The 26,242-nt window shown below is 24.7% G+C and overlaps 10 protein-coding genes, 1 non-coding gene and 1 pseudogene across 14 annotated transcripts; 3 read left to right on the plus strand and 9 right to left on the minus strand.

Moving 5' to 3' along the window:
- Positions 1-15: 15 nt before the first annotated feature.
- Positions 16-1,701, minus strand: LOC122849618 (60S ribosomal protein L27a-like). The gene is made up of 4 exons (XM_044148388.1): positions 1,604-1,701; positions 1,360-1,423; positions 797-1,183; positions 16-355 (listed from the first exon to the last, which is right to left on the minus strand). Exons 1-3 carry the CDS (start codon positions 1,604-1,606, stop codon positions 804-806), a joined length of 447 nt encoding a protein of 148 aa, XP_044004323.1. The 5' UTR covers positions 1,607-1,701; the 3' UTR covers positions 16-355; positions 797-803.
- LOC122849617 (60S ribosomal protein L27a-like) lies at positions 16-26,226 on the minus strand. 2 transcript variants are annotated; one of them, XM_044148387.1, is made up of 4 exons: positions 26,138-26,226; positions 25,842-25,905; positions 25,279-25,665; positions 16-355 (listed from the first exon to the last, which is right to left on the minus strand). In XM_044148387.1, exons 1-3 carry the CDS (start codon positions 26,138-26,140, stop codon positions 25,286-25,288), a joined length of 447 nt encoding a protein of 148 aa, XP_044004322.1. In that variant the 5' UTR covers positions 26,141-26,226; the 3' UTR covers positions 16-355; positions 25,279-25,285. The 2 variants fall into 2 exon arrangements, with proteins under 2 accessions (XP_044004322.1, XP_044004321.1); XM_044148386.1 differs by lacking the exon at positions 16-355 and adding an exon at positions 24,692-24,820.
- On the plus strand, positions 1,822-3,922 carry LOC122849575 (annotated as a pseudogene).
- Positions 4,617-5,385, minus strand: LOC122850601 (class A basic helix-loop-helix protein 15-like). Its single transcript, XM_044149735.1, has 3 exons — positions 5,146-5,385; positions 4,712-4,955; positions 4,617-4,642 (listed from the first exon to the last, which is right to left on the minus strand). Exons 1-3 carry the CDS (start codon positions 5,383-5,385, stop codon positions 4,617-4,619), a joined length of 510 nt encoding a protein of 169 aa, XP_044005670.1.
- LOC122849581 (2-(3-amino-3-carboxypropyl)histidine synthase subunit 1) lies at positions 6,288-8,108 on the minus strand. 2 transcript variants are annotated; one of them, XM_044148343.1, is made up of 4 exons: positions 7,953-8,108; positions 7,217-7,875; positions 6,754-7,137; positions 6,288-6,655 (listed from the first exon to the last, which is right to left on the minus strand). In XM_044148343.1, exons 2-4 carry the CDS (start codon positions 7,844-7,846, stop codon positions 6,428-6,430), a joined length of 1,242 nt encoding a protein of 413 aa, XP_044004278.1. In that variant the 5' UTR covers positions 7,847-7,875; positions 7,953-8,108; the 3' UTR covers positions 6,288-6,427. The 2 variants fall into 2 exon arrangements, with proteins under 2 accessions (XP_044004278.1, XP_044004279.1); XM_044148344.1 differs by having other exon boundaries at positions 6,372-6,655; positions 7,217-7,868; positions 7,953-8,000.
- LOC122849638 lies at positions 8,606-9,251 on the minus strand. The gene is made up of 3 exons (XM_044148408.1): positions 9,151-9,251; positions 8,887-9,077; positions 8,606-8,811 (listed from the first exon to the last, which is right to left on the minus strand). Exons 1-3 carry the CDS (start codon positions 9,200-9,202, stop codon positions 8,680-8,682), a joined length of 375 nt encoding a protein of 124 aa, XP_044004343.1. The 5' UTR covers positions 9,203-9,251; the 3' UTR covers positions 8,606-8,679.
- On the minus strand, positions 9,870-9,941 carry Trnaq-uug. The gene has a single exon. It is a non-coding gene; the product is annotated as a tRNA-Gln (tRNA).
- LOC122849546 (ubiquitin carboxyl-terminal hydrolase 36) lies at positions 10,515-15,516 on the plus strand. Of its 2 annotated transcripts, none has more exons than XM_044148282.1 (6): positions 10,515-10,549; positions 11,053-11,657; positions 11,727-11,837; positions 11,930-13,529; positions 13,615-13,766; positions 14,380-15,516. In XM_044148282.1, the coding sequence occupies exons 2-6, from the start codon at positions 11,126-11,128 to the stop codon at positions 14,745-14,747; spliced, it is 2,763 nt and encodes a 920-aa protein (XP_044004217.1). In that variant the 5' UTR covers positions 10,515-10,549; positions 11,053-11,125; the 3' UTR covers positions 14,748-15,516. The 2 variants fall into 2 exon arrangements, with proteins under 2 accessions (XP_044004217.1, XP_044004216.1); XM_044148281.1 differs by lacking the exon at positions 10,515-10,549 and adding an exon at positions 10,809-10,921.
- On the plus strand, positions 16,747-17,906 carry LOC122849593. The gene is made up of 3 exons (XM_044148360.1): positions 16,747-16,857; positions 16,926-17,138; positions 17,206-17,906. Exons 1-3 carry the CDS (start codon positions 16,768-16,770, stop codon positions 17,722-17,724), a joined length of 822 nt encoding a protein of 273 aa, XP_044004295.1. The 5' UTR covers positions 16,747-16,767; the 3' UTR covers positions 17,725-17,906.
- LOC122849576 lies at positions 17,907-20,209 on the minus strand. The gene is made up of 11 exons (XM_044148336.1): positions 20,132-20,209; positions 19,954-20,068; positions 19,792-19,895; positions 19,630-19,701; positions 19,470-19,570; positions 19,293-19,396; positions 18,961-19,202; positions 18,718-18,893; positions 18,498-18,642; positions 18,233-18,432; positions 17,907-18,157 (listed from the first exon to the last, which is right to left on the minus strand). The coding sequence occupies exons 1-11, from the start codon at positions 20,147-20,149 to the stop codon at positions 17,920-17,922; spliced, it is 1,515 nt and encodes a 504-aa protein (XP_044004271.1). The 5' UTR covers positions 20,150-20,209; the 3' UTR covers positions 17,907-17,919.
- Positions 21,500-22,681, minus strand: LOC122849592 (splicing factor 3A subunit 2). The gene is made up of 2 exons (XM_044148359.1): positions 22,486-22,681; positions 21,500-22,395 (listed from the first exon to the last, which is right to left on the minus strand). Exon 2 carries the CDS (start codon positions 22,382-22,384, stop codon positions 21,557-21,559), a length of 828 nt encoding a protein of 275 aa, XP_044004294.1. The 5' UTR covers positions 22,385-22,395; positions 22,486-22,681; the 3' UTR covers positions 21,500-21,556.
- Positions 23,153-24,073, minus strand: LOC122849626. The gene is made up of 4 exons (XM_044148395.1): positions 23,951-24,073; positions 23,609-23,837; positions 23,460-23,515; positions 23,153-23,375 (listed from the first exon to the last, which is right to left on the minus strand). The coding sequence occupies exons 2-4, from the start codon at positions 23,817-23,819 to the stop codon at positions 23,244-23,246; spliced, it is 399 nt and encodes a 132-aa protein (XP_044004330.1). The 5' UTR covers positions 23,820-23,837; positions 23,951-24,073; the 3' UTR covers positions 23,153-23,243.
- Positions 26,227-26,242: the final 16 nt, after the last annotated feature.

Below are 26,242 nucleotides of genomic sequence, written 5' to 3' on the forward strand. Positions count from 1 at the left end.
TGACATCAGGTTGTATTGTTGTCAACATATATTCATACAGACTTTATGTTCTTTATTGATAATAATCAATTATAAAAATACATCTAGCTTTTGTTGATAATGTTCTTGCAAATGTAAAAAAAAAAAAAAAAAAAGAAAAAAAAAGTATCAACAAAATATATTGAGTATATTTTAAAAGTGGTATATAAAAACTCATGGGTTAACAGTTGTGAAGAAAGAGCATGTTCTCTTTTAAAAGACTTGAGTTTGTCTTCAGCCTTGGTGCTGATGAATTTAGCTTAGACATGATCCAAGTTGTCCTTTATCCAAGAGCTGCTAATCATCATTTGCAAAATCGATGACTGCTTATTTGAATCTGAAACATTACGTATAAATATTATAGCATTTTGTTTTTGATTAAAAATTACAATAAATTATATAGTAAGTAAAAATCATTTGATGAACGTATATCAACAGAGTTTTTTGTGTTTGTACGCACGTTCTGACCGCCCGTTCGTTATAATCATGTAAATTTACATAAATAAAATAAAAGTGTATTTTCACTTGAAAAATTATCATTGATAATAGTCGACTTATTGTTTATAATTTATAAGACAACATATTATTTATTTGTAAATGTTGTCAACATATAATCACCATATTATTCAAAAGATTTATTATTTAAATATGGAAACTGTGATGATCATATGTTTAAATAATAATTATCAAGACAATCAGTCAATTATCATCATCAATGATAATTTTTGTAATGGAAAAACAACTTGAAAAAAAAAAAGTTAATGAAATAAAAAATTACCAGCAAATTAAGCAGAAAGAACACATGCTCCTCCAACAGCCTTGATTTTGTCTTCAGCTTCTTTGCTGAAAAATTTAGCTTTGACAATAACTGGTTGTTTTGGAAGTCTTCCTTTACCCAAGAGTTTGTAATATCCAGCCTTGACAAGATCGATAACTGGTACTTTATCAGTTTTGGCATCTTTGTACTTGAGTCTTGTTTGTTCAGATACAAGTGTCCACAATTTGTCCAAGTTTAATGCTGGGCACCATTTTGTGTTTTTACGTAAATGGTAATTTCTCATACCAAGTTTACCAAAGTATCCAGGATGGTACTTGTCAAAGTTGATTCTGTGATGGTGCATACCACCGGCATTACCACGACCACCGGGATGCTTTCTGTGTTTGCCTATTTAATCATAAAAAAAAACAAAAAGCATTAGCCTCATTCCATCTTTAATCAACATAAAATTAAATTGTCAAAGATATAAATTTTATTTCTCATTTATAAAACATAACCTCAAATTAATAAATCCCCCAAAAAATGAGTTAAATTAAAAAATTTATAATTAATATAAAACTTACCAATACGTCCATGACCGTGACTGACGTGTCCACGAAGCTTCCTTGTCTTCTTCTTATGAGTAGACTGAAAATTAATAAAACAACTAAATAAATATAAATTTATAATTAAAATATAATAATTGTATTTAACAATATTATTTTCATAATTAATATTTGTTAATCGTATTGTAATTTTAAATAATGATTACATAGATACACTCGGATATAATATTTTAATATTTTTAGTTTACTCATGTTTACTCACCATGTTGAATTTGTGTAATAAAATGCATAAAATGTGTTGGCAGTGCCACAAGCCCACAAAGCACCACGGAAAACCACGGAAAACCAAGCCTCATGTTAGATTATCATTATTATTCTTTTTTTTTTTCTCTCTTTCTCTAATCTGTCTTACCGACTGAAACAAATCAGCTGACGAATAATGAGATATAAAAAAATAAACATAAAAATAAAAACACAATGAAAATTGACATACTTTAAAATCAAACATAATTTGTTTATTGATAAAATTAAAATAATGTCATTAACTAATGTTACTGAAAATATTGTGCAAGAAAGAAAATGTATTGAATTTGAAGATTTCAAAAGATTTAAATTATCAAAAGATAAAAAATATGATAAACAATACTCCAAAATTTACAATGCTCGATTGAAAGCATTAAGAGATGTTTTGACAAAAAACGCTTTATCAAAATGGGGTAATAATACAATTTTTATAAATAAATACAAAAATACAGTATCCATAAATCACATAAACTCATTGACTATTTAACTTGTATACATTTCCAGGTGATTACAAAATTTTGACAATAAAAAATTTAGCAGAATTAGTAGATCATCATGAATCAAGTATAATAATCGGTACAATTTATAAACATCAATTATTAAAACCATCAATATTAAAAGAATACGCTGATGAAGCCCAAGTAAAATCTCAACCAGCTTCAAAATTTTTTTCTACTGAAAAAGATAATCTATACATTGAGGATGAAGTTCAACGTGTTATGTTATCTGGTGGTCATGTTCATCCAATGGAAATAGTAACTGGTGTTGTTTGTGCTGTACTTGGTTATCAACTTGATGATGGAACATTTTGGGTATTAAAAAAAATCAACAACAATTAACTTCGAAATATATATTTGTTAATAAAAATATTTGCAATTACAGGTAGAAGATTATTGTTTACCTGGAATATGTCCAAAAAAAATATCAACAATAGATATTAAATCTCCAGTATCAACGTCTTCATCATCATCATTATTTTCTGATAAATATTCAAGTAAAAAATTACTATTATTATCAGGACTTGATTTATATAATACACCTGATTCAATGCAATTTGAATTATTAACTGAATGGATAACTGGAATTGCTGGTAATGATGATAGTCAAGAAAATTCAGGTTCAATTTGTCAAGTAATTTTTGCTGGTAAAAATAATACTTAATGAATTACTTTTTATTTAACTTTAATTACAAAAATAAATATTATTTAAATAGGAAATAGTATGAGAGGAACAATTGAAACATTTGAACATACTGGATTTTCTGGACCAAAAAATAAATACACTGCAGCAGCTAAAGATACAATACTTGCTGCAAATAGATTTGATGATATTGTCAATGAAATTGTACAAGCTTGTTGTGTATTGGTGATGCCTGGTGAATGTGATCCAACAAATTATTCTCTTCCACAACAGCCAATCCATCCAGCAATATTACCAAAATCATCAAAGTATTAGCTTAATTTATTTTTCGTTATAAAAGTTAATTTAAAATCATTGAAAATATTTAATTATTTACATAGATATAAAACTTTAAATGTAACAACAAATCCTTGGATTGGTAAAATTGATGATAAAATTGTTGCTGGTTCAAGTGGACAAATTATTCGTGATATAATGAAAGTATCATCATTGTTTAATTTATCACCATTAGAATGGCTAGAAAAAACTTTAATTTGGCGTCATTTTCTGATCCATTTATGATTGAATGTCCAGATATTTATTTTGTTGGTAACATGGATAAGTATGATTCGAAATTAATAACTGGTATGTATTATTATCATATATTCATATTCTTTCAATATAATAATATGTAAATTTAACAGCTCTATTAAAGTTTATAAATATAAATTTTATAATTTGAATGGCAATAAGTTTTCTTCATTCTTTTTTTATGTTAAAAAATTAAAGAAACTTTTCTCACACTTTTTTTAATAACTCATTTATTTATTTAAATTTGAATATGATAATAAATTAATTTGGTTATTTTATAGGTAACGAAGGACAAAATATAAGACTCATAAGTATACCAAAATTTTCTGAAACACAACAAGCAGTTATTGTTGATTTAGAAACACTAGAAACATCAACAATAACATTTGGATCATGTTGGAAAGGAAACAATGATTATGATGACATTGATGATGATAATCGTGATGATGATAAAAGTGACGATGATGATGATGATGATGATCCAAATAAAACTGATAAATTTAATTTATACAGTAACAAAAGTATGAATTATGGAATTGACAGTGATAATGATGATTTAATGTGAAAAATGTAACTTGAATTTTCTTAAATAATTAATTAGCTTTTTGTTTATTTATATATATTTATTTATTCATTTTTTCTTTGCTTTATTATTAATTTAATTTGTTAATAATTATTAATTTATCATTAAAATTATATGTTATTTATTTCTTAGTTATATTTATGATTCACAACATTTTATATATATTTATAAATATTGATAAATAATAAATAAAATATTTTTATATTAATCACTATAAATTTGACATTTTTTATCTATTTTTTCTATTTTTTTTTCTCTACAGTTATTTTGAATAAGCGTTGGCATTTTTCTAGGCATTTAATTATTTTTTTTTTCCACTTAAATCATCTTTTAAATAAAAGCTGCAAATAATTTTTGTATTTGGGGTTTTTTTTTTTAAATTTCATTACGTTAAATTTATCATTCAAAAAATATTTTTAAAAATTTATTTCATATATTTATCGTTTGTCCTAGCTCTCGATGATAATACTGAAAATCATTTTTTTTTTTGTTCCCTTTTTTATCTCATAAATCTATTTTCTTCTTTGGCACCTTTTTTTTTTTTTTTTTTTTCATGAATACATGCTACTGGCGGACAATAAAGCTGATAATTTTAAATTCAAATATATATTATTTTTAATGATATAAATATATTCGTTGATGAATTTTAAATTTCATAAAATTAACACTCTTTTTTTTACTAAATAATTTTACTTTCAGTCTCACCTTGAAAATTAAAAATAAACACATTATTTTAATAATTATTTCAAATTAAATTGACATTTTTATCATTACAATAATTATTAATTATTGGAGTTGTTGATCTTGATGAATTTGGTGTATTAATTAAACAATTATTATCATTTTTTTCGTTGTTTTTAATAATATTAATTTGTGTATCAGTTTTTTGATTATCATCATTTCTCATTGCACATATAACATCAGTCAATGCAACAATATAATTTTTAGCCAATGTCAATGTTTCAATTTTTGATAAACGACGTTCTTTACTAACATGTGGTATAACTTCACGCAAACTCTGTAAATAAATAATAATAATAAAAAAAAAAAAAAAAACAATAAAAATGATTAGATTAAAATTCAATCAAAAAAATATCAATCAAGGACATGTGATTTTTTTTTTTTTAATCTTCGATTATATTACAATTACATTTTTATTATTGTTATCATTATTATTATTATTTAATATTATTATTAATATTATTTACCTGAAATGCATTATTGAGACTGTGCATTCTCATACGTTCTCTTTCATTACTTTCAAGTCTCCTGAGAGTTTTTTCCCTTGGTGTACTAACTTTTGATGATGTTGTTGTTTTTTTAATTTTTTTTAAATTATGTCTTTCAATTTTTTTCGTTGTTTTACGTAAATTTTTACTACTTGTATTTGTCTCATTAAATGACCATTTGTCATTTGAACAATCTTCATTAGTAACTTCTGATCTCATTTTTTTTATTTCTATCAATATTTATAATTTTAAACCTGATAAATAAAAATGATTAATTTCAAATGAAAAAAAAAATAAATAAAACACTAGTTTAATAATCATTAAATTACTTACCAATAAATAATTAATAAATAATAAAATTACTTAAACAAAACAAAATAAAAAAAAAAAAAAAAAAAAATATTTTAAATATTATCAATAAAATATCTTGTTTATAAGTATGACTTTGTGTTACTTGGGAGTATAGATACTTGTTGAGCCACGTTAAAACGACGACTGACGTCGCGACGTCGGGGTGCGGTCGGCGCCGCCTACAACCCCTCTTATTCCTACACCGGATATTTCAAATACACCCTGGTGATGCGATTTAAGTTGAGTTATTGAGAGGGATGATATAAAATATATATTATATTTATGATATTTAAATTTATTTTATACAAAATAAAAAATAAATTATCATATTACGTATTTTGAATTTATAATCAATAAAAATAATAATTTATTATTTTTAATTAATAAAATTTATAATAATTAAATTAATTTAAATAATTAAATTAATTTAAATAATTTTTTTTTTGATAATTTTGTTAAATTAACCGGTAAAATTATCAGGCTACAGGTGGGCGTATGACGTAATTCACCCACGCGGAGGGTGGATTATTATATACATGCAATAATAATAATAATAAATATCCATTACCCAGTCTGCAATGGTGGTTTGTACAGCAGGGGATTGGGGACCATGTAAAATCAAGGGCGATAGAAGAGGGAGAGACACGTTCTACATCCGTTGTCCTATCAAATCTATGCTTTTAATATTAAATAATAATAATTATTTGTCATAAATTAAAATACAACAAGTAGTTTATTGTAAAAAATAAATAAATAAAACGTCAATAATGTTATTTTAAAATTTTTTTATATATATTATTCAAAATAAAATAATATTTATACAAATATTGATTAAAAATTCTTTTTTGCTTTCGTTATTTTAATTTGATATATAAAAAAAAAATGAAAATTTAATTTAATAAATAATTGATTACTTGTCTTTACATTTACCACAACATGTGTCAGTTTGTTTTTCAAGATCAATGGGTTTGTGATTGGGTGTCCAGGGTCCAAGACTTGCTGACGCATAAAAATCCATTGGGTATGGTTTATCATGATCATATTTCGATACATTGAGTGCTACTGCACCCTCATATGGTGTTAAAAATGGCTTTTGAAATGCTGTACCCCAATCAATACTCAATCTTGGACAAGCAATCTATCATAAAATGAAAAAAAAAAAGCCATAAAAAATTAGATATATTTTATAATGTTTATAAATTAATTTACTTGATGAAAAAATATTAATTTAATTACCTGTATAAATGCATCAATATGATCAAACATTGATATTTTATCAGGAAATATTTCTGATAATAATATATTAACTGTTTTTTTACCAGCTAATTTAATTTTTTTTTCAAGTACTTTTAATACATTTGGATTACCTTGTCTACCAAGTGTACCAAGTACCAAGCCAATTGTATTTGCATTTTTAGCATTTTCAATAGCATTTAATCTATTTATTTTCATGCTAACATGATCATAAAATTCTTCAGTTAATTTTTTTTCATATGGATCATATCTGTAAGCTTGAAGTTTTGGATTTGCAATCATTGCTGCTTCAAGATGAAAACGTCCATCACCAAGATATACCAATGCATCAGCACAACGTATTACTGGTGATGTACATCCAAGTATCTAAATAAAAATAAATTATCATTATTTATAAATATCAATTAAAATTAAAACGTAATTTATGAAAAATAAAATTAATTACTTCTCCAGGACTTAGTGGTTTACTTTGTGGTATTGTAACTTCATAACCAGCATTTCTCATTTCTCTAGCAATTACTGGTAGTGTACCAGCAAATTGTATTGTACTAACAAGTGCTATTTTAGTTAATATTGGTAATGTTACTTGTAGACAATCAATACAATGTGCTGTATCAATTTTAATGTCAACAAATATGTAAAGTACCCTTATACCATCAGTTTGATCAATTGGTATTAAACATGAATGTCCATAATGAATTAATAAATCAATATTCAATGCACGAGCTGTATAATCATCAACACAACATGCACCATATGTAACATCACCCATTATAACTGTTTCAGCATCAGTAAATTCTTCAATAATATCAGCAATTGTTGTTGCATATAGTAATAAACCTTCTGGCATTTGTAATGCAACTTGTTTTGCTTTTAATTCACGTATTCTCCATATTGTTTTGTGAATTTCAAAATTATAATTTATTGGTAATGCTGATGATGCTGCATTTATCAATGGATCATTTAGTAATTCTTGTGGTATTTTTGTTATTCTTAATGGAGCTTTAAATATTTTTCTTACTGGTTGAGCTTTTACTACCATCACTCCATTTCCATTATTATCATCAATGCTCATTTTGTATTTTATTAATTTATACCTATATACTATTAAAAATTATTTTATGTTATGTTTATGTAATTATTTAATTGTTTATATTTTAATAATTTTTATATTTATTTACCTCTTGTTGTTGTTATTGTTAATGTATTTTTATTTTTGTTTATTATAAATATATATTTATTTTTTGCATTTATTATTAACAATTAAGTATTTATTTATTTATTTATTTATTTATTTATTTATTTATTTATTTACTGTCTGCTCTCATTTTTATTTTATTTTTTCTCTCCACGAGTGTCCACGAGTGAAATAAATAATCAATGGAGAGAGAAAAAAAAAATATATTGTGTGTAGTGCATTTGCTGTTACATAGATAGCACTATCAATCATTTCTAATTTAACGCGGGTAAAATTGGTATCAAAAATGAAAATAAATAAATAATCATATTTTTAATTCTTAATTGGGAAAAATGATTTAAATAATATATAGATGGATATCAACTATCAAGTACTAAAACTTGATAGAATTTCATGCAAATTTATGAATAATCAAGGAAAAAAATCAAGGCTCATCAAGCTCATAGCTCCAAACAACATTTTTATCAACAATAACAATGACATATTTTATTGAATAATATTTTATTATAAATGGCATTTATTAACAATTATTAATCAAGTGAATTGATTTTTGTAAATCAATTTATAACATTATTTAATATTAAAAATAATAAAAATTGATATTTACTATTATTAATTGTTCAACAACTGTTCCAATAATATTATTAAATTTTCATCACAAGTAGCTTATTAGTTATTACTTGTTGATTACAAAAAATAAAATCATAGTTTTATTTATGTTTTATTGTTTGTGGTGATTGCCCAAAATAGAAGTTGTTGATAGTTATAGTACACTGGTGGAATTGAATCATGTATGGACTTTTTTTTTTGTTGGTTTGTGGTTTCTCTGGATCACTCTGTATCTGTAAAAAAATTTAAGTTGATAATCCATTGTCAGTTATTAAAAAATAAAATAGGTTAATGAATATAAAACTTACCATCATGAAAATGTTGAACCAGATAATGGCGCAAAGTACAAGTAGGGTCATGTCCCCTCCAAATGATGCAACCATGAAGTTTGTTTTCTCGGAATAATCGTACTTGTGAATCACATTTTCAGTCCTTCGAAATCTTCCATATGATTTTTGGAATACTCTTGGGATCGGTTGTGCAAAATTTTTAACACCAACTAAAACAATTAATCAATTTATTATTATTTTAAAAAATTTAAAAATTAACCTAGACAATATTAATAAACTTACACTGTGCAATTCTAACAGATTTTAGTAATGGTTGTCGTAATAGGCCAAACATGTTGACTAATATGTTGTTGACTGTTGTTGAGTGTTGACTGAAAGCTCTCCAAAAGCATCCAAAAGACTACAAGCATGCTAGTTTGCCATGCTTTGCAAGAACACTAGAGACCTCTCTATTTCAATATTAAAACTACCACAATAGAATGTTATTTTTAAATAAATTTTAATTTTAAACGTAAAGAATAATTAAAAAATTGTGTAGTTAAAAGTTAAAATTAAATAGCAATGTGTTATATAAAAATCAATATATTTAATTTCCACGTGTCAAATGAATTTACACTTGTGTCTTCCATTAAAAACCTTCAACAACTTGTAACACGAATCTTATCATTTTTTACCTTCTTGATAAAAATCCTCGAGGTATAGCGAAATACCTCCAGCTACTTGACAATTGTTAGCATATTAAACTTTTTTTTCCATTAAAATACAAAGCTTTTAAGCAAATGTCCATGTTAAGTAAAATAAAATCTACCTAGACGAAAAGTCAAGGACAATTTGATCATTTAGGAATAGAATAAAAAATCAGGGTGCGAATAGTCAAATTCTAAATTGAATATAACATATTTTTTTTAAATAAATCATTCAATAATAATATTAAATTTCTATAGCTACTATGTGGTAATATTATAATATAAAAAAAAAATGCAAAAAATAATCTTTTGCTCAGGTTCTACCGAGATTTGAACTCGGATCGCTGGATTCAAAGTCCAGAGTGCTAACCATTACACCATAGAACCGGATATATTTACCAATCTCCTAATAATCAATAGTAAATAAAGCAAGTAATAAAAAAAAAAATTACTCCAAAAATTACAAAAATAAACGACAATATATTCTTGTATAATTATTTTAAAAAAAATTTAACATTAATTATCTTATTATAATTTTCTCTTAAATAAAAAAAAATAAAATTTAAAAAATAAAGAAAAATATAATTTAATTTATGATAAAATTTAATTAAAATAATTAATTAAACAATAATTATTTATTTAATTAACATACATATAAAATATATAAAAATAGAATATTTTTTTTTTAACAAAATTGGAGTAGTTGTTGATTTGACTGACGTCCGGTTTCTCGAAAAAAAAAAAAAAAAAAAAGAACCGGATTCAAGATGGCGATCAAATTGGCCATGATGGCAATGTTGTACAATAGCCTAATAGAGTTTCTCTCTTTTTATTCCACATATATTATTTCCCTACCATATACCAAAAAAAATATGGAGTAAAAAATAAAATATCGAAAAAAAATAATTAAAAACTACACAATGATATACAAGTGATTAAAATTAAAATACAGTGTTTAATTTTAAATTTAAAAAATATTGTGTGTTGGATAAATGGTGAGTATTATTTAGTGTAAATTAAAAATATGATCAAGTAAATATGACCATGTTGGATATGGTGTTGAGAGAGAGATAAAATTTGAGCCGACACGCGCCCATCATCATTCAGCCGACAATCCGGCATATTTTTTTACGCGGGATTGTGTTAATATATAATAATAATTTTATAAAATTTATTTAATAATCTACTTATTGTGTTAAATAATTATACAAACATAAAGCTCTAAAAAATTTAACAGCTTTTTTCCTTTTTTTTTTTTTTTTCTAAATGTGATGTAAACAATGTGATTACAATTGCCCGCGTGCTCACCGCCATAATTTTTATTTACAATTATAAATTAATAATTCAATGTTATATTGATTGTTCAGGTAAATCAATTATCTACCATATTTCCCATTGACATATTTAAACCTTGAAAAAAATAAAAAAATAAAAGTGTTTATAAAATATTTCTATTGATTGATTAACCTAAATATATATATTTTTTTTTGTTTTACAGAAATTATTGTAAAAATACGTGAATTGTATTTGTAATATAGAAATTTTAAATGAGGATAAAATAATTTAAAGTAATGCCTGCAGTTTGTGATCCAGTTGCGGCAGCAATACGCCAATCATTAGATATTGGACGAACAAAATCAGCTGGTGATGATGTATCAATATCATTGACAAGTGGTGCATCAAAAATACTACAAAGTGAAATAAAATATGAAAAAATTGATGATTATCAATCAAATGTATTGGACAATCTTAAGACAAAATATACTGTCTTAAGTTTACCTAAAATTAATGAACGTAATAATAATAATCAAATGGATAATAATAATGATAAAATGAAAGAAAATAATAATGTTTTATTACGTAAAAAAAATGATAATAATAAAATTAAAAATGGTCCATCATTACCAGAACCAAGTGTAATATTATATCCATCAGATAAAATACAACTTGGATGGAAAGGTACATTTCCAGTTGGTGCTGGAATGTATAATGTTGGTAATACATGTTATTTAAATAGTACATTACAAGCATTATTTCATGTACCAGCACTTGTTAATTGGTTATTATCAGATACTCATCATAATTTAAAATGTGAACAAAATGGTAACATAATTAATTTAATATTATATTTATTTATATATTTCGTTGATTAATTAATTTATTAATTAATAGGAGGTGGTGGAGGAGAGTGCCTTATTTGTGCCATGGCAAAAACACTTCAATTTAGTCATCAAAAATCTGGCAATGCTATTAAACCATTTTATATTTGTAACAAACTTAAATGTAAGTATAAAAATATAGATATTTTTATATTAAAAAGATTGAAAATTAATTGACAATTGTTGTTTGTTTGTCTGTTTTTTTTTTTTTCATAGTAATATGCAGGACAATGGTACCAGGACAACAAGAAGATGCACATGAATTTTTACGTTATCTTCTTGAGGGTATGGAACGTGCATATTTAAATCGTGATAAAGCAAGTAAACTTGATAGTTATTCAAAAGAAACAACACCAATTAATCAAATATTTGGTGGTTATATACGTACTGAAGTTAGATGTCTTCATTGTCGTTATGTATCAACAACATTTTCACATTTTCAAGATTTACTTGTTGATATTAGAAAAGCAAGTACACTTGATGAAGCATTATCAAATTATTTTAGTCGTGAACAACTTGATAATAATGATTATAAATGTGAATCATGTAAAAGACGTGTACCAGCAACAAAACAATTTAGTTTAGAAAAACCACCAAAAGTTTTATGTGTACAGCTTAAACGTTTTAGTGTACTTGGTGGTAAAATATCACGTCATATTGGATTTAAACAAACAATTGATATGGGACAATATTTATGGCGTGAAAATAATGAACAAACACGTAAATTAAATTATAAATTAATGTCAATTGTAACACATATGGGACCATCTGTTAATTGTGGTCATTATACAGCTGTTGCACAAGTATCAACTGGACAATATTATACATTTGATGATGCATCAGTACGTTCAATTAATTTTTCAAATGTCATGAATACAAATCCATATATTATGATATTTGAAATGGAATCATCATCACATAATCAATTAATTAATAATCAACCAATAAAGCTCAATACATTAAATAATAATAATATTAAAACTATTACAAATAATTGTAATACATTAAAATTAACAAGTCCAAAACCATCAACATCAGCTATTACCACAACAACAACAACACCAGCTATTAAAAATGGTCATACAAATGGTATTAGTAAAACACGTGAACCTGATATGCCAATAATTGGACCACAATTACCACCACCACCACCGCCACCATCATCATCATCAACAAATTTCATTGGCCCACAATTACCACCCCAAAAAATGAATGATAAATCACAACCAAAAATTGTAATACTTACTAAAAATAGTAAAACATTAAATACTGGTAATAGCTTGGTACCATATGATGGCTCAAGTGATGAAGATGATAATACAACAACAACAGCAACAACAACACCAACAGTTAAAAATATAAATACATTAAATAATAATAACAATAATAGTAGTAATAATAATAATAGTTCCAACAACACTAATAAAGTTAATAATAACACAAATGGAATTGCTAAAACAACAACAAAAGATGTTGCTAAACTAGAAACCTCAAAAGCCTCAATAAAATCTTCAAATTTACCTCAAAAATCAAGTGCCTTGTCAGCAAGTACGACAAATGGTAATGATAATATTAAAAATGGTAATGATAAATTAACAGTTGATAAACAACAACAACAAAATGGTAAAACAGAAAATAAAACAGAAACAAATGGAAAAGATAAATTACAACAGCCAATTAAAATAAAAACTTGTCCAGATGATAGAGTTTTAACAAAAGCAGCAAGTAGTATTAATGGCTGGGAAGTATCAAAAGATGTGCCTTCACCAGCATCAGCAGCAACACCAAATGGGTGGTCTGTCACTGATAACAACAAGTATGTTTTTTTGTTTTATTATAAACAATGTATATATTATATAAATTAATTTAAATTATTAATACAATTAATTTAATTATTTCAGAGATGATACTAATAATAAAAAATCAAATAATACAACAACAAATTCATCAGTACCAAGTGCAGCAGCACCAAGAAGTTTCAATGGTACAAATAGATCAGAAACAGTATCACATTTACTCAAGATGTCAAATCGTGGTTACGGCAATCCATCGGGTCAGTACAACAATAAAAAATTGCCAAGTATTATGACAACAAAAACAACAACAACAAAATTAATAACATCAACAACATCATCAACAACAACTACTACTACTACTACTTCTACTAATTCTTCTAATTCTTCTAATAAATTATCCTCAATATCCATGATATCCTCAAGACAAATAAATTCAACAACGCAGGGAAGCAAGAAAAATTTAATAAGCACTTCAACTCATCGTTGTCGAGCTTGCTGTATTATTGCTGCCCGTGCGTCTGGAATTAATATCAAGCCAATCCCAAAATATTATCTTAAAAAAAATTCAATTAACACTAAAAACCAATCATCAATTGGCATTTGGATTCCTTAATATATTTTTCAATTTTTTTTTTTTTATTCATTTACTCACAAATTCTAATTTTCTTTTCTTCATATCGTCCTTGAAATACATGTTGATCATTAATTCATTTGGCATATATTTTTTATTGTTAAATAGCAATAATTTAGTTGGAAAATTTTTTTTTTTTTCTTCAAATTGAAGAAAGAAGAAAAACATTTATATGAAGATATTATGTTATTATTAAAAATATATAGTTATTTTGTTAATTTTTTTGTTTAATACAACAGTGACAAGTTGGAATGGAAACAGGACACATTTGGATCGTGAAGTCGACAATGAAAGACGTGAAGAACGTAAACGTCATTATGATGAAGATGATGAAGAAATGGATCGTGGTAGATGTAGAAAAATTAAAAGTCATCGTGAATATGATGGACGTTCAAATCCTGGCTACAATCCATTTCAAGAATATCAAAATGGTAAATCATGGAATAATCGTTCAAGTAGCGGTGGTTATCATCGTCGTAATGGAAGTAGTTATTACAATACATCAAGTAATAGTCGTGGACGTCATGGGGGTGGTAGTAATCATAGAAATCATCCATACAGATATCATAATAATCATTCATCACGTGATCATTGGCAACGTAGATAAAATGTACTATTTTTATTTTAATTATAATAACAATGTTGATAATTATAACACTAGCTAAAACAAGTGAAAAAAACAAATAGGATATTATGCTGTTCACAATGATAATGAATAAATAATATTATGAAAATTTACCGACAAAAACGGTTAAAATACCGTAAAGCAATATTATAATCTGAAAAAAATTAATAATAATTTGCTTTTTTGATCAATAGACAAAATAATTAAGTTTCATCATGAAAAATTTATCAAAATAAATAACGATAAAATAAATTTCGATATAAATTAAAATCATGTAAATAAAATTTACATGATCGTTATTTATTTTTTTGAATTTATTACGACGTTCTAATGAATAATAATAATTAAGTAAAATTAAAAAGAAAGAAACAATTAGTGTCATTAATTATTGTATGAGAGTGTGGGATTTTTTTTTTTTTTTTAAATAAATAACGTGTCTTTTTAGTTTTTTTTTACATGGCATTCATGTGCAATGATGAAATTGCATGTGATTTATTTTTGAAAAAAAAATAATAAAGACTCGATTAATTAAGTTACTCCGGTGTTATTGCGAGACGTAAATCCGTCCTCATTATAAAACAATTAGTTAAATATAAATATGCCTTTATCAATGTAATTTTTGACTGGATAAATTGACTTACTCCCACCTCAATAATTAATGCTAAAATGCTTGTTATAATGGTGTAAAAAAAAAAAAAATTGCCAAGCAGAACTGAATACAATATTAAAATTTGTATAAATTTTTTTTTTTTTTTTAATATTGATATTTTTTCTGATTTGTACAGCTATTTGTACAAAATTATTATTTCAAATTTGAATTTTTTTTTTTTTTTTTTCATTTTTTTTTTTTATGGGGCTTGATGGTGTCATGCTTAATCATTATTGTTTATTAAGTCACATACATTATTATATAAATATACATATATATATACACTCACACGTATGAAAATAAAAACAATAAAAAATTAATTAAACTAAAACGAAATTGTTTATAGTAATATCTTTTTTTTTTAACTTATTTGTTATTTGTTTTAGTTGTAACAATTTTAGGTAAATTTTAAAATAATTTAAATAATTTATGATTATTTAAATGTTGGTTTTTTTTGTTGTTGTTTTAAATATGTAAATTTTTTTTTTTTTTAATAGGAGAATTTTAATATTAAATATACAATTGTACCTCGCGCTTTTTTTTTTAATTTTTTTTTTTTTGTTTTAAAAATAGCCAAAAAATTTTATAACAAAAATAAATCATTGCGTAATTTTAATGTAGGTAGTATTAGGCTTTTAATAATAATTGTAAAAATTATTTAGTTATGAAAAAAAAAAAATTTAGTTAATAACAATTATGCGTCGTTAGTCAAAAAAAAAAAATTAATGGAAAAAAAAAATTGTACGAATTTTTTTCGTCAGTTAATTTACTGAGGATTAAAAAAAAATGGGATTAATTTTAATTGAAAAATAATAAAAGTACACATTAATAAATGAAATATATTTATAAAAATTATTTTTCTTATTTAAATAATTATAAAATAATTATTGTTTCTTTTTTTATAATTTTCATGTAAATTTAGTTTAAAATAATATTTAAATTTGTAAATTTTGTATATAATCAATTTATTTAAAAAATAAATTGATATAATTATTATCAGCTGTATCAAAAGTTAAAAACTATTCGCATTTAAAAAAAAAAAAAGTAGAACATTTGAATGAAAATAAAAAACAAAAAACGTCATATAAAATATAGTCAAATTTTCGGTAATTAAATATGTTAATTTAAACAATAAAAAATAATATTATTAACAATAAAAAAAATTGTAAAAAATTATTGTTAATTAATTTTCAAAAAATAAATTGAAGAAAAAACAATTTAAATAAAACAAATTAAAGAAAATTACACAAATAAATCAAAAGTCATTTGTTTTTTTTATTTTTCAATGAAATTACTTCAAGTATTTTCATTTGTTTATAAAACATAAATTTTTTTTTAATTCATTAAGTTGTCATGGAGCAAGAGGAACTTGTTGACTGTGATCCTGGTGAATATATAATTCTTTCTGATCAAATAAGCCTTCTCGAAACGCTAATTCAAAACGTAATAAAATAAATAATTTCTAGTATTAATTAAAAACCTTTAAAATATAAATTAATATTTATTTTTAGCATGCAATTTTACGTGCTGAAATTCCTCAGTGTCTACTAATAAAAACCGAGCTTGATAATAATTATGAAAACTTCAACAACCTATCAGGTAATTTAAAAAGCAAATTAGAATCATTGATAATATTGGCAGGACGTTTACCAGTCAATGAGAGAAAAAGAATAATAATTTTTACTGAAAAAATAAAATATTCATGGAAACAAATGGCTAAAAAGGTATAAAATAAAAAATATATTAAATTATATATGTAAATAATTACTAATAAATAATATTTAATTTTAGCTAACAGATGAACATGCTGGTTTTTTCGTTGCTAGTAAAACAAATTATGGATTACCATTGACATCATTAATGAATACAATTAAAAATGAAACATCTGCTGTACAAATATCACTAGTTATTGGTGAAGAATTATACGACAAAGAATATATTATTAAAGGTAAAATATATTGCAATGAAATAAATCATTTATTAAATAAAATGAATGGATGTGATGAAAAAGTACAACAGTATTTAATAATGCCAAAATTGAGTATTCATATTCAAGAGCTTGATTCAATGATTGAAATATTTGCATCACGTACAAATTTATTATCATTAAAACATAAACAATGCAATGATTTTAATAGTGTTTTTACATCTTTATCTGGTTTATTAACTGGTGAAATTTATGGCTGGTTACCAGTTGATCCAAGAATAATAAAAACACAAAATAGTAAAAATAATAAATCAGTTGTTGTTACTAAAAATAATCGTCGTACACAAATTAAAAGTTTACGACATTTACCATTATTTCATTGACGAAAAAAAAGAATACTTGTTAATTGTTTAATTATTTTAACAATTATATATTTAATTGTATTTTGTTTTGTTTAATTTTTTTTGTAATAAATAATGTTAACTTACTGACAAATAGTAAAATTTTAATGATCAATAAAATATATTTTACCAAAAGCAACATGTTTCTTGATGATTACCAGCATGATTCAATTATTTTTAAATCTGTTCATTTGATTCTGTTACTACAATTTGTTCTTCATTATTTCCATCAGCATCTTCTAATTTTTCTTCATCATCAGATTGTTCATCTGGACCAGTCACATCAGGAAAATATAATTTAGATTCTTCAATAGCTGTTTCAGGATTTTCACTAACATGATAAGGTCCAATACCAGCAAATGTTAAAAATGCTTCTGATCCAACTTTTTTAACAACACAAACAAAAGTTTCAAATCTAAAAAGAAAATTGTGTACAAAAATAAAAAATTAAACAGCCATATTATTTAATAATTAGAAAATAAAATATTACCCAGTTTTTTCTTCAATCTTTTCATCAAATTCATCAATTGTTGTTGCTATTAATTTAGCTTCTGGTGGTTTATCACGTTCAAATATACCAAAATTCAATACTTCTGATTCTTGCATTTCCAATACAACTTTTAATTCATTTTTTCTTGTACTATCATACTTGAATACCATTATTGGTGTTTTTTCTGTTTTATCCTCGTACTTGTATCGATGAAAAAATTGATGATTAATAAATTGACAATTAATAAAATTAAATAAATACTTACAGGATATGTAGTATCAAGATATTTTTGAAAAATAGTTTTAAAAACCATAATTTTATTCAATGGATTTGATGGTGACCATACAACTGGAAAAATTAAATTTTCCTTGCCAAGTGGAATTGATGCTGGCTTATGACGTTCACCAAAACTTGATGAAATAAATTAATCAATCAAATTAATCAATGAATAATGTATTGTAATTTATTTAAAATTAAATACTAACCATCCTTCAGGAAGTTGTGTAAATAATGGTGGTAATATTGGCTCACCAAATAACAAACTAAGAAGATATCTTTCAACATCCATCTCTGGACGATTTTCATTTACTTTTAATCTCATAAACATACATTTTCCTTCAGTAAATAGCTGCATACCTTCTGGTGTTATTTCCCAATCAGACTAGTAAACGAAAACAAAATAAATATATACTCTTTTGTTTTGTTAATTAATTTTTTTCTTTACTTACGTGTTGAAGCATCGACATGACAAGATCTTCATCCAATCGTTTTCTCAATTCTTGTTCAATTGTATAATTATATGGTAATACATTTTCAGTTAAATCCATGTATGGTATACTTGATTTTTTATCACGTTTATGTCCTTCTTCATCTTTGAAAACCCATGGATACAACAAAAGACAAGTTTCATTTATCAATGAATTTTCTAAATGTTTTATTTCAGCTTCATATTGGGATTTTAATTCAGCCTCTGTTATTTATATATTAAAAAATTTTCATAATATATTTATTCAATTACCTATTTATATTTCTTTTTTTTAACATGAAAAATATTGCAAACCTTTTTGAGCTCTTTTTGCTTGTTCTTTTGCTAAACGCTCTTCTTCCATTATTTTTAATCTTTTTTGTTCCTCTGGACTTCTCTCATTAACTGGTATACAAAATCTTAAATATAAAAAACATATTTCAATTTGTGTATTTAATATTTATTAGTTTTTTTTTTTTAATAAAAACCAACTCATGAGTTTCGTTATTTTGAATTTTTTGTAATTCGTCAGTTAACATTTTTTGTAGTTCTGGGCAATATGCACCAAACATTAAATTGACCATCATACCATTCTAAAAAAATAAAAATTATTATTCAATTGAAATTAGATAAATTTTATTGATAAATTTACATGAATAAACATCCAAGTTGGTTCACTTTTGCCTCGAAAACGTTCAAGATCAGTTATATTATCACATTTTGCCTGAAAAAAATTTTTAAAAATTAATAACCATACAATGTTAACTAGATTAATTAATTATTAATTAATTTTTTATCTTTTAATTATATTTACCGTAGCATAACTCAGTAAATCACCTCCAATTTCCATTTTGATTTTTTTAAGAATACTTACCATTCCGCTGCAAGGTCCACTCCAGTCCGAATAAATATCAACAACTTAAAATAATTATTAATTAGTTTGTTAATTCATTTATTGGACAATAATTTATCTCACCTACTAGACCTTTTCTTTCTAATATTTTAGCCCATTCATCGTCATTTGTAACTTCAGTTTGAAGAGCAGCTGGTGCATTTTTTTTAGCCATTTTTCTGGTCCTTGTAAGACCTCCCTGAAATCGAAATTATCAAAGTTAATTTTACTTTAATGTAATTTCGAATTACTTATTAATTACCCTTTTTCGATTCAACATTTTTCAATTGATATATTAAAGAAATTTTTAAATTAAAACGAGCTAACATCTGTACTGTATCAAGTGAACAAATAAACTGACAAATATCAGCAAAAAAAAATTATTATTATATTGTTTTAAAAATTTATTATTTTGTTGAGCATTTAGCGTGTATCAGAATTTCGTGGCGACGATATCGAGCAAGGCACGCGACGTTATATTGATGAATATTAGTAGATAAAAGAAATTATTTTATTTATCTTAATTTATAATTCTCGATATTAAAAAAATCGAAAAAAAGACAATAATAATTTTTTATCTTGTTCTTTTCTTTTTACAAAAAAAAAAATAAATTTGTAAATAAATTAAAATTATTTAATTTATAAGAAAATAATATTTTTTTTTACTATCTTTAAATTGACCTAAAAAAAATTATAAATCTTTTTTTTTTTTTGTAAATTTAATTATCCAGTTGAAAAGAAAAAGAAGAAATTTTTTAAAAGTTTATTGTCACGAACCTTTTATTATTTTTTTTCTTTTTATTGTTGTAATTTTTATAAATTTACTTTTTATTTAATATTTAATTGCCAATTAAAAAATCGAAACATAATATAAAACCTGAAATAAGAATAAAGAATAATTATTTATTTGGATATTTAATTTGTTAAAAATATATGATGATCAATATTTTTTAGTTATATGTACATTTTAGCTGCACGACATCCTCATTCGTGACACCAAAATGATAATAATGATGGAACATGTAATTTATTATAAACTGAATAAGCGAATGAACCATAGCAACAAATAAATTTTTCTTTAGCTATTCGTGATTAACATTTACAAATCATCAGACAACCAAATCAGTCATATATTTATTTGCTTCAGACACCATCAAGTTTCCAACTAAAAAAAAACCAACAACAACATACTAATTATTAACAATATATATTTTTTCTAATTTATACATATTGCAATTAGCTGATTTATTTGTTTAAATAATTTTATTTCTATTACCTTGTACTGATATTTTTTTCACACCAAAACTGTTGATGACCAAACGAAACATTTCAACGTTGCCTGGGATACAGATTTTATTATCAAGACATCAGAGAAATTTTTTAAATCCATAAAATCATTTTTTAGTTTAAAAAAAAATTAAATAAGCTTAAAATTTTGCAAACATTTTGTAAATAATAAATTAACCTTAACTGTAAATTTAAAATGAAAAAAAAAAAAAGAAAATGAAAAACAAATTGTTTTTAATGATTAGGAATAAAAATATTATTATAATTATTATACCATGTGTATTAAACAATAAACAAAAAAAAAAAAGAAGACAAATTATTGCATGAAAGAAAAACGAAACAATTTTTTTGTTAAATAATTAAAATTTATTATGAAAAATTGATAATAAATTGATGATAATTAAATATTATGATGTGGTGGAGGTGGTGGTATATGCATACCACCAGCAAGAATTGATGGAGGTGGTGGTACTGGATTAAACATTGGTGGTCTTGGTGGTGGTGGTACTCCCATCATTTGATTACCATGTCCAGGTCTTATAAGTGGTACTGGTGGTGGTGGTACTTTTCCAATTGATGGTTTTTCATTTTTAAATGCAAATTGTAAGAAAAATTGTTTAGTATCTCTATTCCAATATGTCCAAAATTTACCTTCAGCTTTTTCAACTTCTCTACTTGGTACTTTAAATGCAATTGTTTCATATGGCTCAGCAGCAAATAATAAATATTGCCATTTACGATCTGGTGGTTCAACTCTTTGTTCATATGCTGACATAAAACGATGACGTGGTACAGCACTATCAGCAACTTCTGGATAATCAACTTGAAATAATAAACTTTGTTGTCCACTTTCTGGATCTCTTTGTTTTGTAACACGATAACCAGGTCTACCAATTTTAACAAATTTTTTTGGTTCAACTCTAGGTTTTTCTGGTGCAAGTGTTTGTGGTGCTTCTTTAGCTTCTTTAGCAGCTCTTCTTGCTAAATTTGCTTGATGTTTTTTACCCTGTGTATGAGCTAAATAACTACCTTCATTATTATGAAGTGTTAAACAAAGTTTACACTCATATGAACCAAGATGATTTTTCATAAAATATGGATCCTTGTTAAGATCAATTGTTTCAAGGGCCAATTGACGAAGACGCTCACGACGATCTCTGTTACTTTCTGACCAAGATGCTACACCACCACCTCCAGTTTTACCACCAGCACGATTTTGGAAATCCATTTTATTTTATTCTACAAAAAAATAATATTCAATAACAATTATAATTACTATAGGTACAAAATATACTTCACTATTTAGAGGTTAGATTATAAATATCAAACCTTGTTTTTTTAATATTTTGGAGTATAATTATTCTGCTTATTAAATTATATTTTTATTTTTAGATATTTACTCCGAAATTTAATTTTAATTTTCATTTACACTTGTACAATTTTGTTAATAGTTGAATAGTAATTTATTTAGTAAATAAATGTTGACATTTTTGCTGTTGTTTTTTTCCCTCTCCCACACAAACACACTGCACACAATGTGTAAACAAAATGCCGGATTTTTTAAAGGTAAAAACGAGAGCTATTGTACCGATAATAATAAAAAATTTGCACCTCAATAATTAATAATAATAATAATAATTAATATTTAATAATAAGAAAAAGAGGTTTTATAAAAATAATTATTTTTATAATTTCGCTGATGAAATTTTACAATTTCGATACAAGTTTAAGACAATATTTTCGATAATGACGGCATTGATTGAAAACAGCTCATGCTAGAGAAATAATAACAAGGAAAACTATCACTGCATTTGATTTTCTATGTGAACTGATGTGAACAGTACAAGCAATGTGCACAAATTTACAATTTAAAAACTGTACATCAACTTCCTGAGATTTGTCCTAACAATATCTTAAAAAAAATTTACATTTAAAACATCTTTTTTTGCTAAACTCGTAGCTATTTAGAACTTCAATAAACTTTAACAAAGTTTCTTTTTATTTATTCATTTTTTATTTAAATAACCAATTTAAATTTTAGTTAGATTAAAAAGTTGAAAATTATAAATTAATTATTTAGAAAATATCTATGAATTGGGGTTAGCATTTGGTCCACGTCTGCGTCCGAATGTTGGAACAACAGTAACAAATCTACGGTTGTACTGGATACGTCTTTTAGCACGTCCAGTCTTTTTCTTGCTTTTTTCTTGTTTTTCAACCTATAAAATAAATAATCATACATATTAATTATTATCAAAATATTATGCTTAATGACATATTTAATTTGGTGTATTAAAAATTACCTTTGGGGTTTGTCCCTTAACTTTACCGGCACGAGCCAAAGAACCATGCACTTTACCTAATTAACACAAAAAATAATGACAGAATTAGTTGGTTTTATAATTAAAAATAATAGTAATAATAATTATTATTATTATGTTGAGTTGTTTACCTCCAAGAAGTGGAACAGTCAAATCAAGACTGGATGAAGCTAAATCAGCAACACAAGTGTCATCTGATAATGGTGCACCAGCACAGTAAAGGGTGAACTCAGTTGTTCCAACACTTTCAATTGCTGAGAGTTTAGCTTTGATGTCAACAATTGTTTCATTGCCTTGACAATCGACAACATGTGTCTCTTGACCTCTGATTTGGAGTTGCATATTGGCGAATGTTTGCACCTAAACAATTGAAATCAATTATTAATTAATAATAATAAAAATTTGTTGCAGATATTTTCTCAATTATTACAATAAAAATAATTTTACTAATTGTTTTTTTATAAAAAACTTACTGCACCGTGTTGATTCTGAAATCTAGAGACTAGACGAATTGGAAAAGCATGGAAAAGAAATGGAAAGGAAAGAAAAAAAAAGATTTTAGAGTAGTGTTGGTGTACGAATACTTATGAATACTTATGGAAAATGACCGGATGAGAACCAATGAGAACGGTAATTAATACAAAATGGCGTCTTAAGCGGGAATTTTTAAACAAATAAAAATAAAATTGAAATACTATTTTATTTATTTAATAAATACCTATATAGGTACATTTAATCATTTATCATAATTGATTTTTATTTCGAAAAGCAAAATAAGTAATAAATAATAAATTTGAATTTTAACTCAACAAATTAAGAATTAAAATTTTACCGGTTAAATAGGCCTAATTTTGAGGTTAAAAAAAAAAATATATTTAATTAGTTATTAACGAAAAATTGTTGTTAATAAATTAACAAAATAAAAATCTATAAATTTTAACTCTGTTTGATGGATATATATTTTTTATTTTTTATTCAACAATCATAGAAAAATGTTAAGCGTTTTTTTTTCTTAAAGCTTTATCGTGGTCATTTATTGAGCTAAAAAATAATAACAATGTGGATATTGTTTGGCGTGTACCAATTGAAAAATTAAAGGTATACGCAAACATTTTCAACAAAACAATTGTTCAATTTTTTTTGTGTTTATATTCTTGATGAGTAAAAAAATTAATTACAATACATTTATTATCAGAATAAAGAGAAATTATTAATTATTAGGTATAACAATTTATGAATTAAATAAATGACATCAACAAATGTAAAATTGTATGTTTTTAGAGTGTTTATTTTTGTGTCTTTATACATTTAGTTTATTGATTGGATATTTTTCATTTTACGACCTGCAACAAATAAATGGAAAAAAAATATTAAAGCATTTTGTTTTTTAATGAAAATTGCAATAAATTATATAGTAAATAAAAATCATTTGATGAACGTATATCAACAGAGTTTTTTGTGTTTGTACGCACGTTCTGACCGCCCGTTCGTTATAATCATGTAAATTTATATAAATAAAATATAAGTGTATTTTCACTTGAAAAATTATCATTGATAATAGTCGACTTATTGTTTATAATTTATAAGACAACATATTATTTATTTGTGAATGTTGTCAACATACAATTACCATATTATCCAAAAGACAAAAGATTTATTATTTAAATATGGAAACTGTGATGATCATATGTTTAAATAATAATTATCAAGACAATCAGTCAATTATCATTATCAATGATAATTTTTGTAATGGAAAAACAACTTGAAAAAAAAAAATAATAATAATGAAATAAACAATTACCATCAAATTAAGCACAAAGAACACATGCTCCTCCAACAGCCTTGATTTTGTCTTCAGCTTCTTTGCTGAAAAATTTAGCTTTGACAATAACTGGTTGTTTTGGAAGTCTTCCTTTACCCAAAAGTTTGTAATATCCAGCCTTGACAAGATCGATAACTGGTACTTTATCAGTTTTGGCATCTTTGTATTTGAGTCTTGTTTGTTCAGATACAAGTGTCCACAATTTGTCCAAGTTCAATGCTGGGCACCATTTTGTGTTTTTACGTAAATGGTAATTTCTCATACCAAGTTTACCAAAGTATCCAGGATGGTACTTGTCGAAGTTGATTCTGTGATGGTGCATACCACCGGCATTACCACGACCACCGGGATGCTTTCTGTGTTTGCCTATTTAATCATAAAAAAAAACAAAAAGCATTAGCCTCTTTCCATCTTTAATCAACATAAAATTAAATTGTCAAAGATATAAATTTTATTTCTCATTTATAAAACATAACCTCAAATTAATAAATCCCCCAAAAAATGAGTTAAATTAAAAAATTTATAATCAATATAAAACTTACCAATACGTCCATGACCGTGACTGACGTGTCCACGAAGCTTCCTTGTCTTCTTCTTATGAGTAGACTGAAAATTAATAAAACAATTAAAGTAAAGCACTCAACAAATTACATAGACACGTGGTGGTCAATTAAAAAAAGTTTCAAAATCGACAAATAAATTAAAAACACGTTTAAAAACACACTATATTACTTGGTTTTTTTCAACTAATTAATATTTTTCCACTGATTATTGATTTGAATTGGTAATTGCACAAATATTTATAATAATTGTAAAAATTTATTGAGAGTTCACTTACCATCTTGGTCGCTGTTACAAAAAAGAAGCTCGAAAAATATATGTACCAAAAACCTTGGTGTGAGTGGCCCAGGTTGCCAACACTGAAACACTCTTTAATTTTATT

The sequence above is a fragment of the Aphidius gifuensis genome, linkage group LG2, assembly GCF_014905175.1.
Source record: "Aphidius gifuensis isolate YNYX2018 linkage group LG2, ASM1490517v1, whole genome shotgun sequence".
Classification (NCBI taxonomy): domain Eukaryota; kingdom Metazoa; phylum Arthropoda; class Insecta; order Hymenoptera; family Braconidae; genus Aphidius; species Aphidius gifuensis.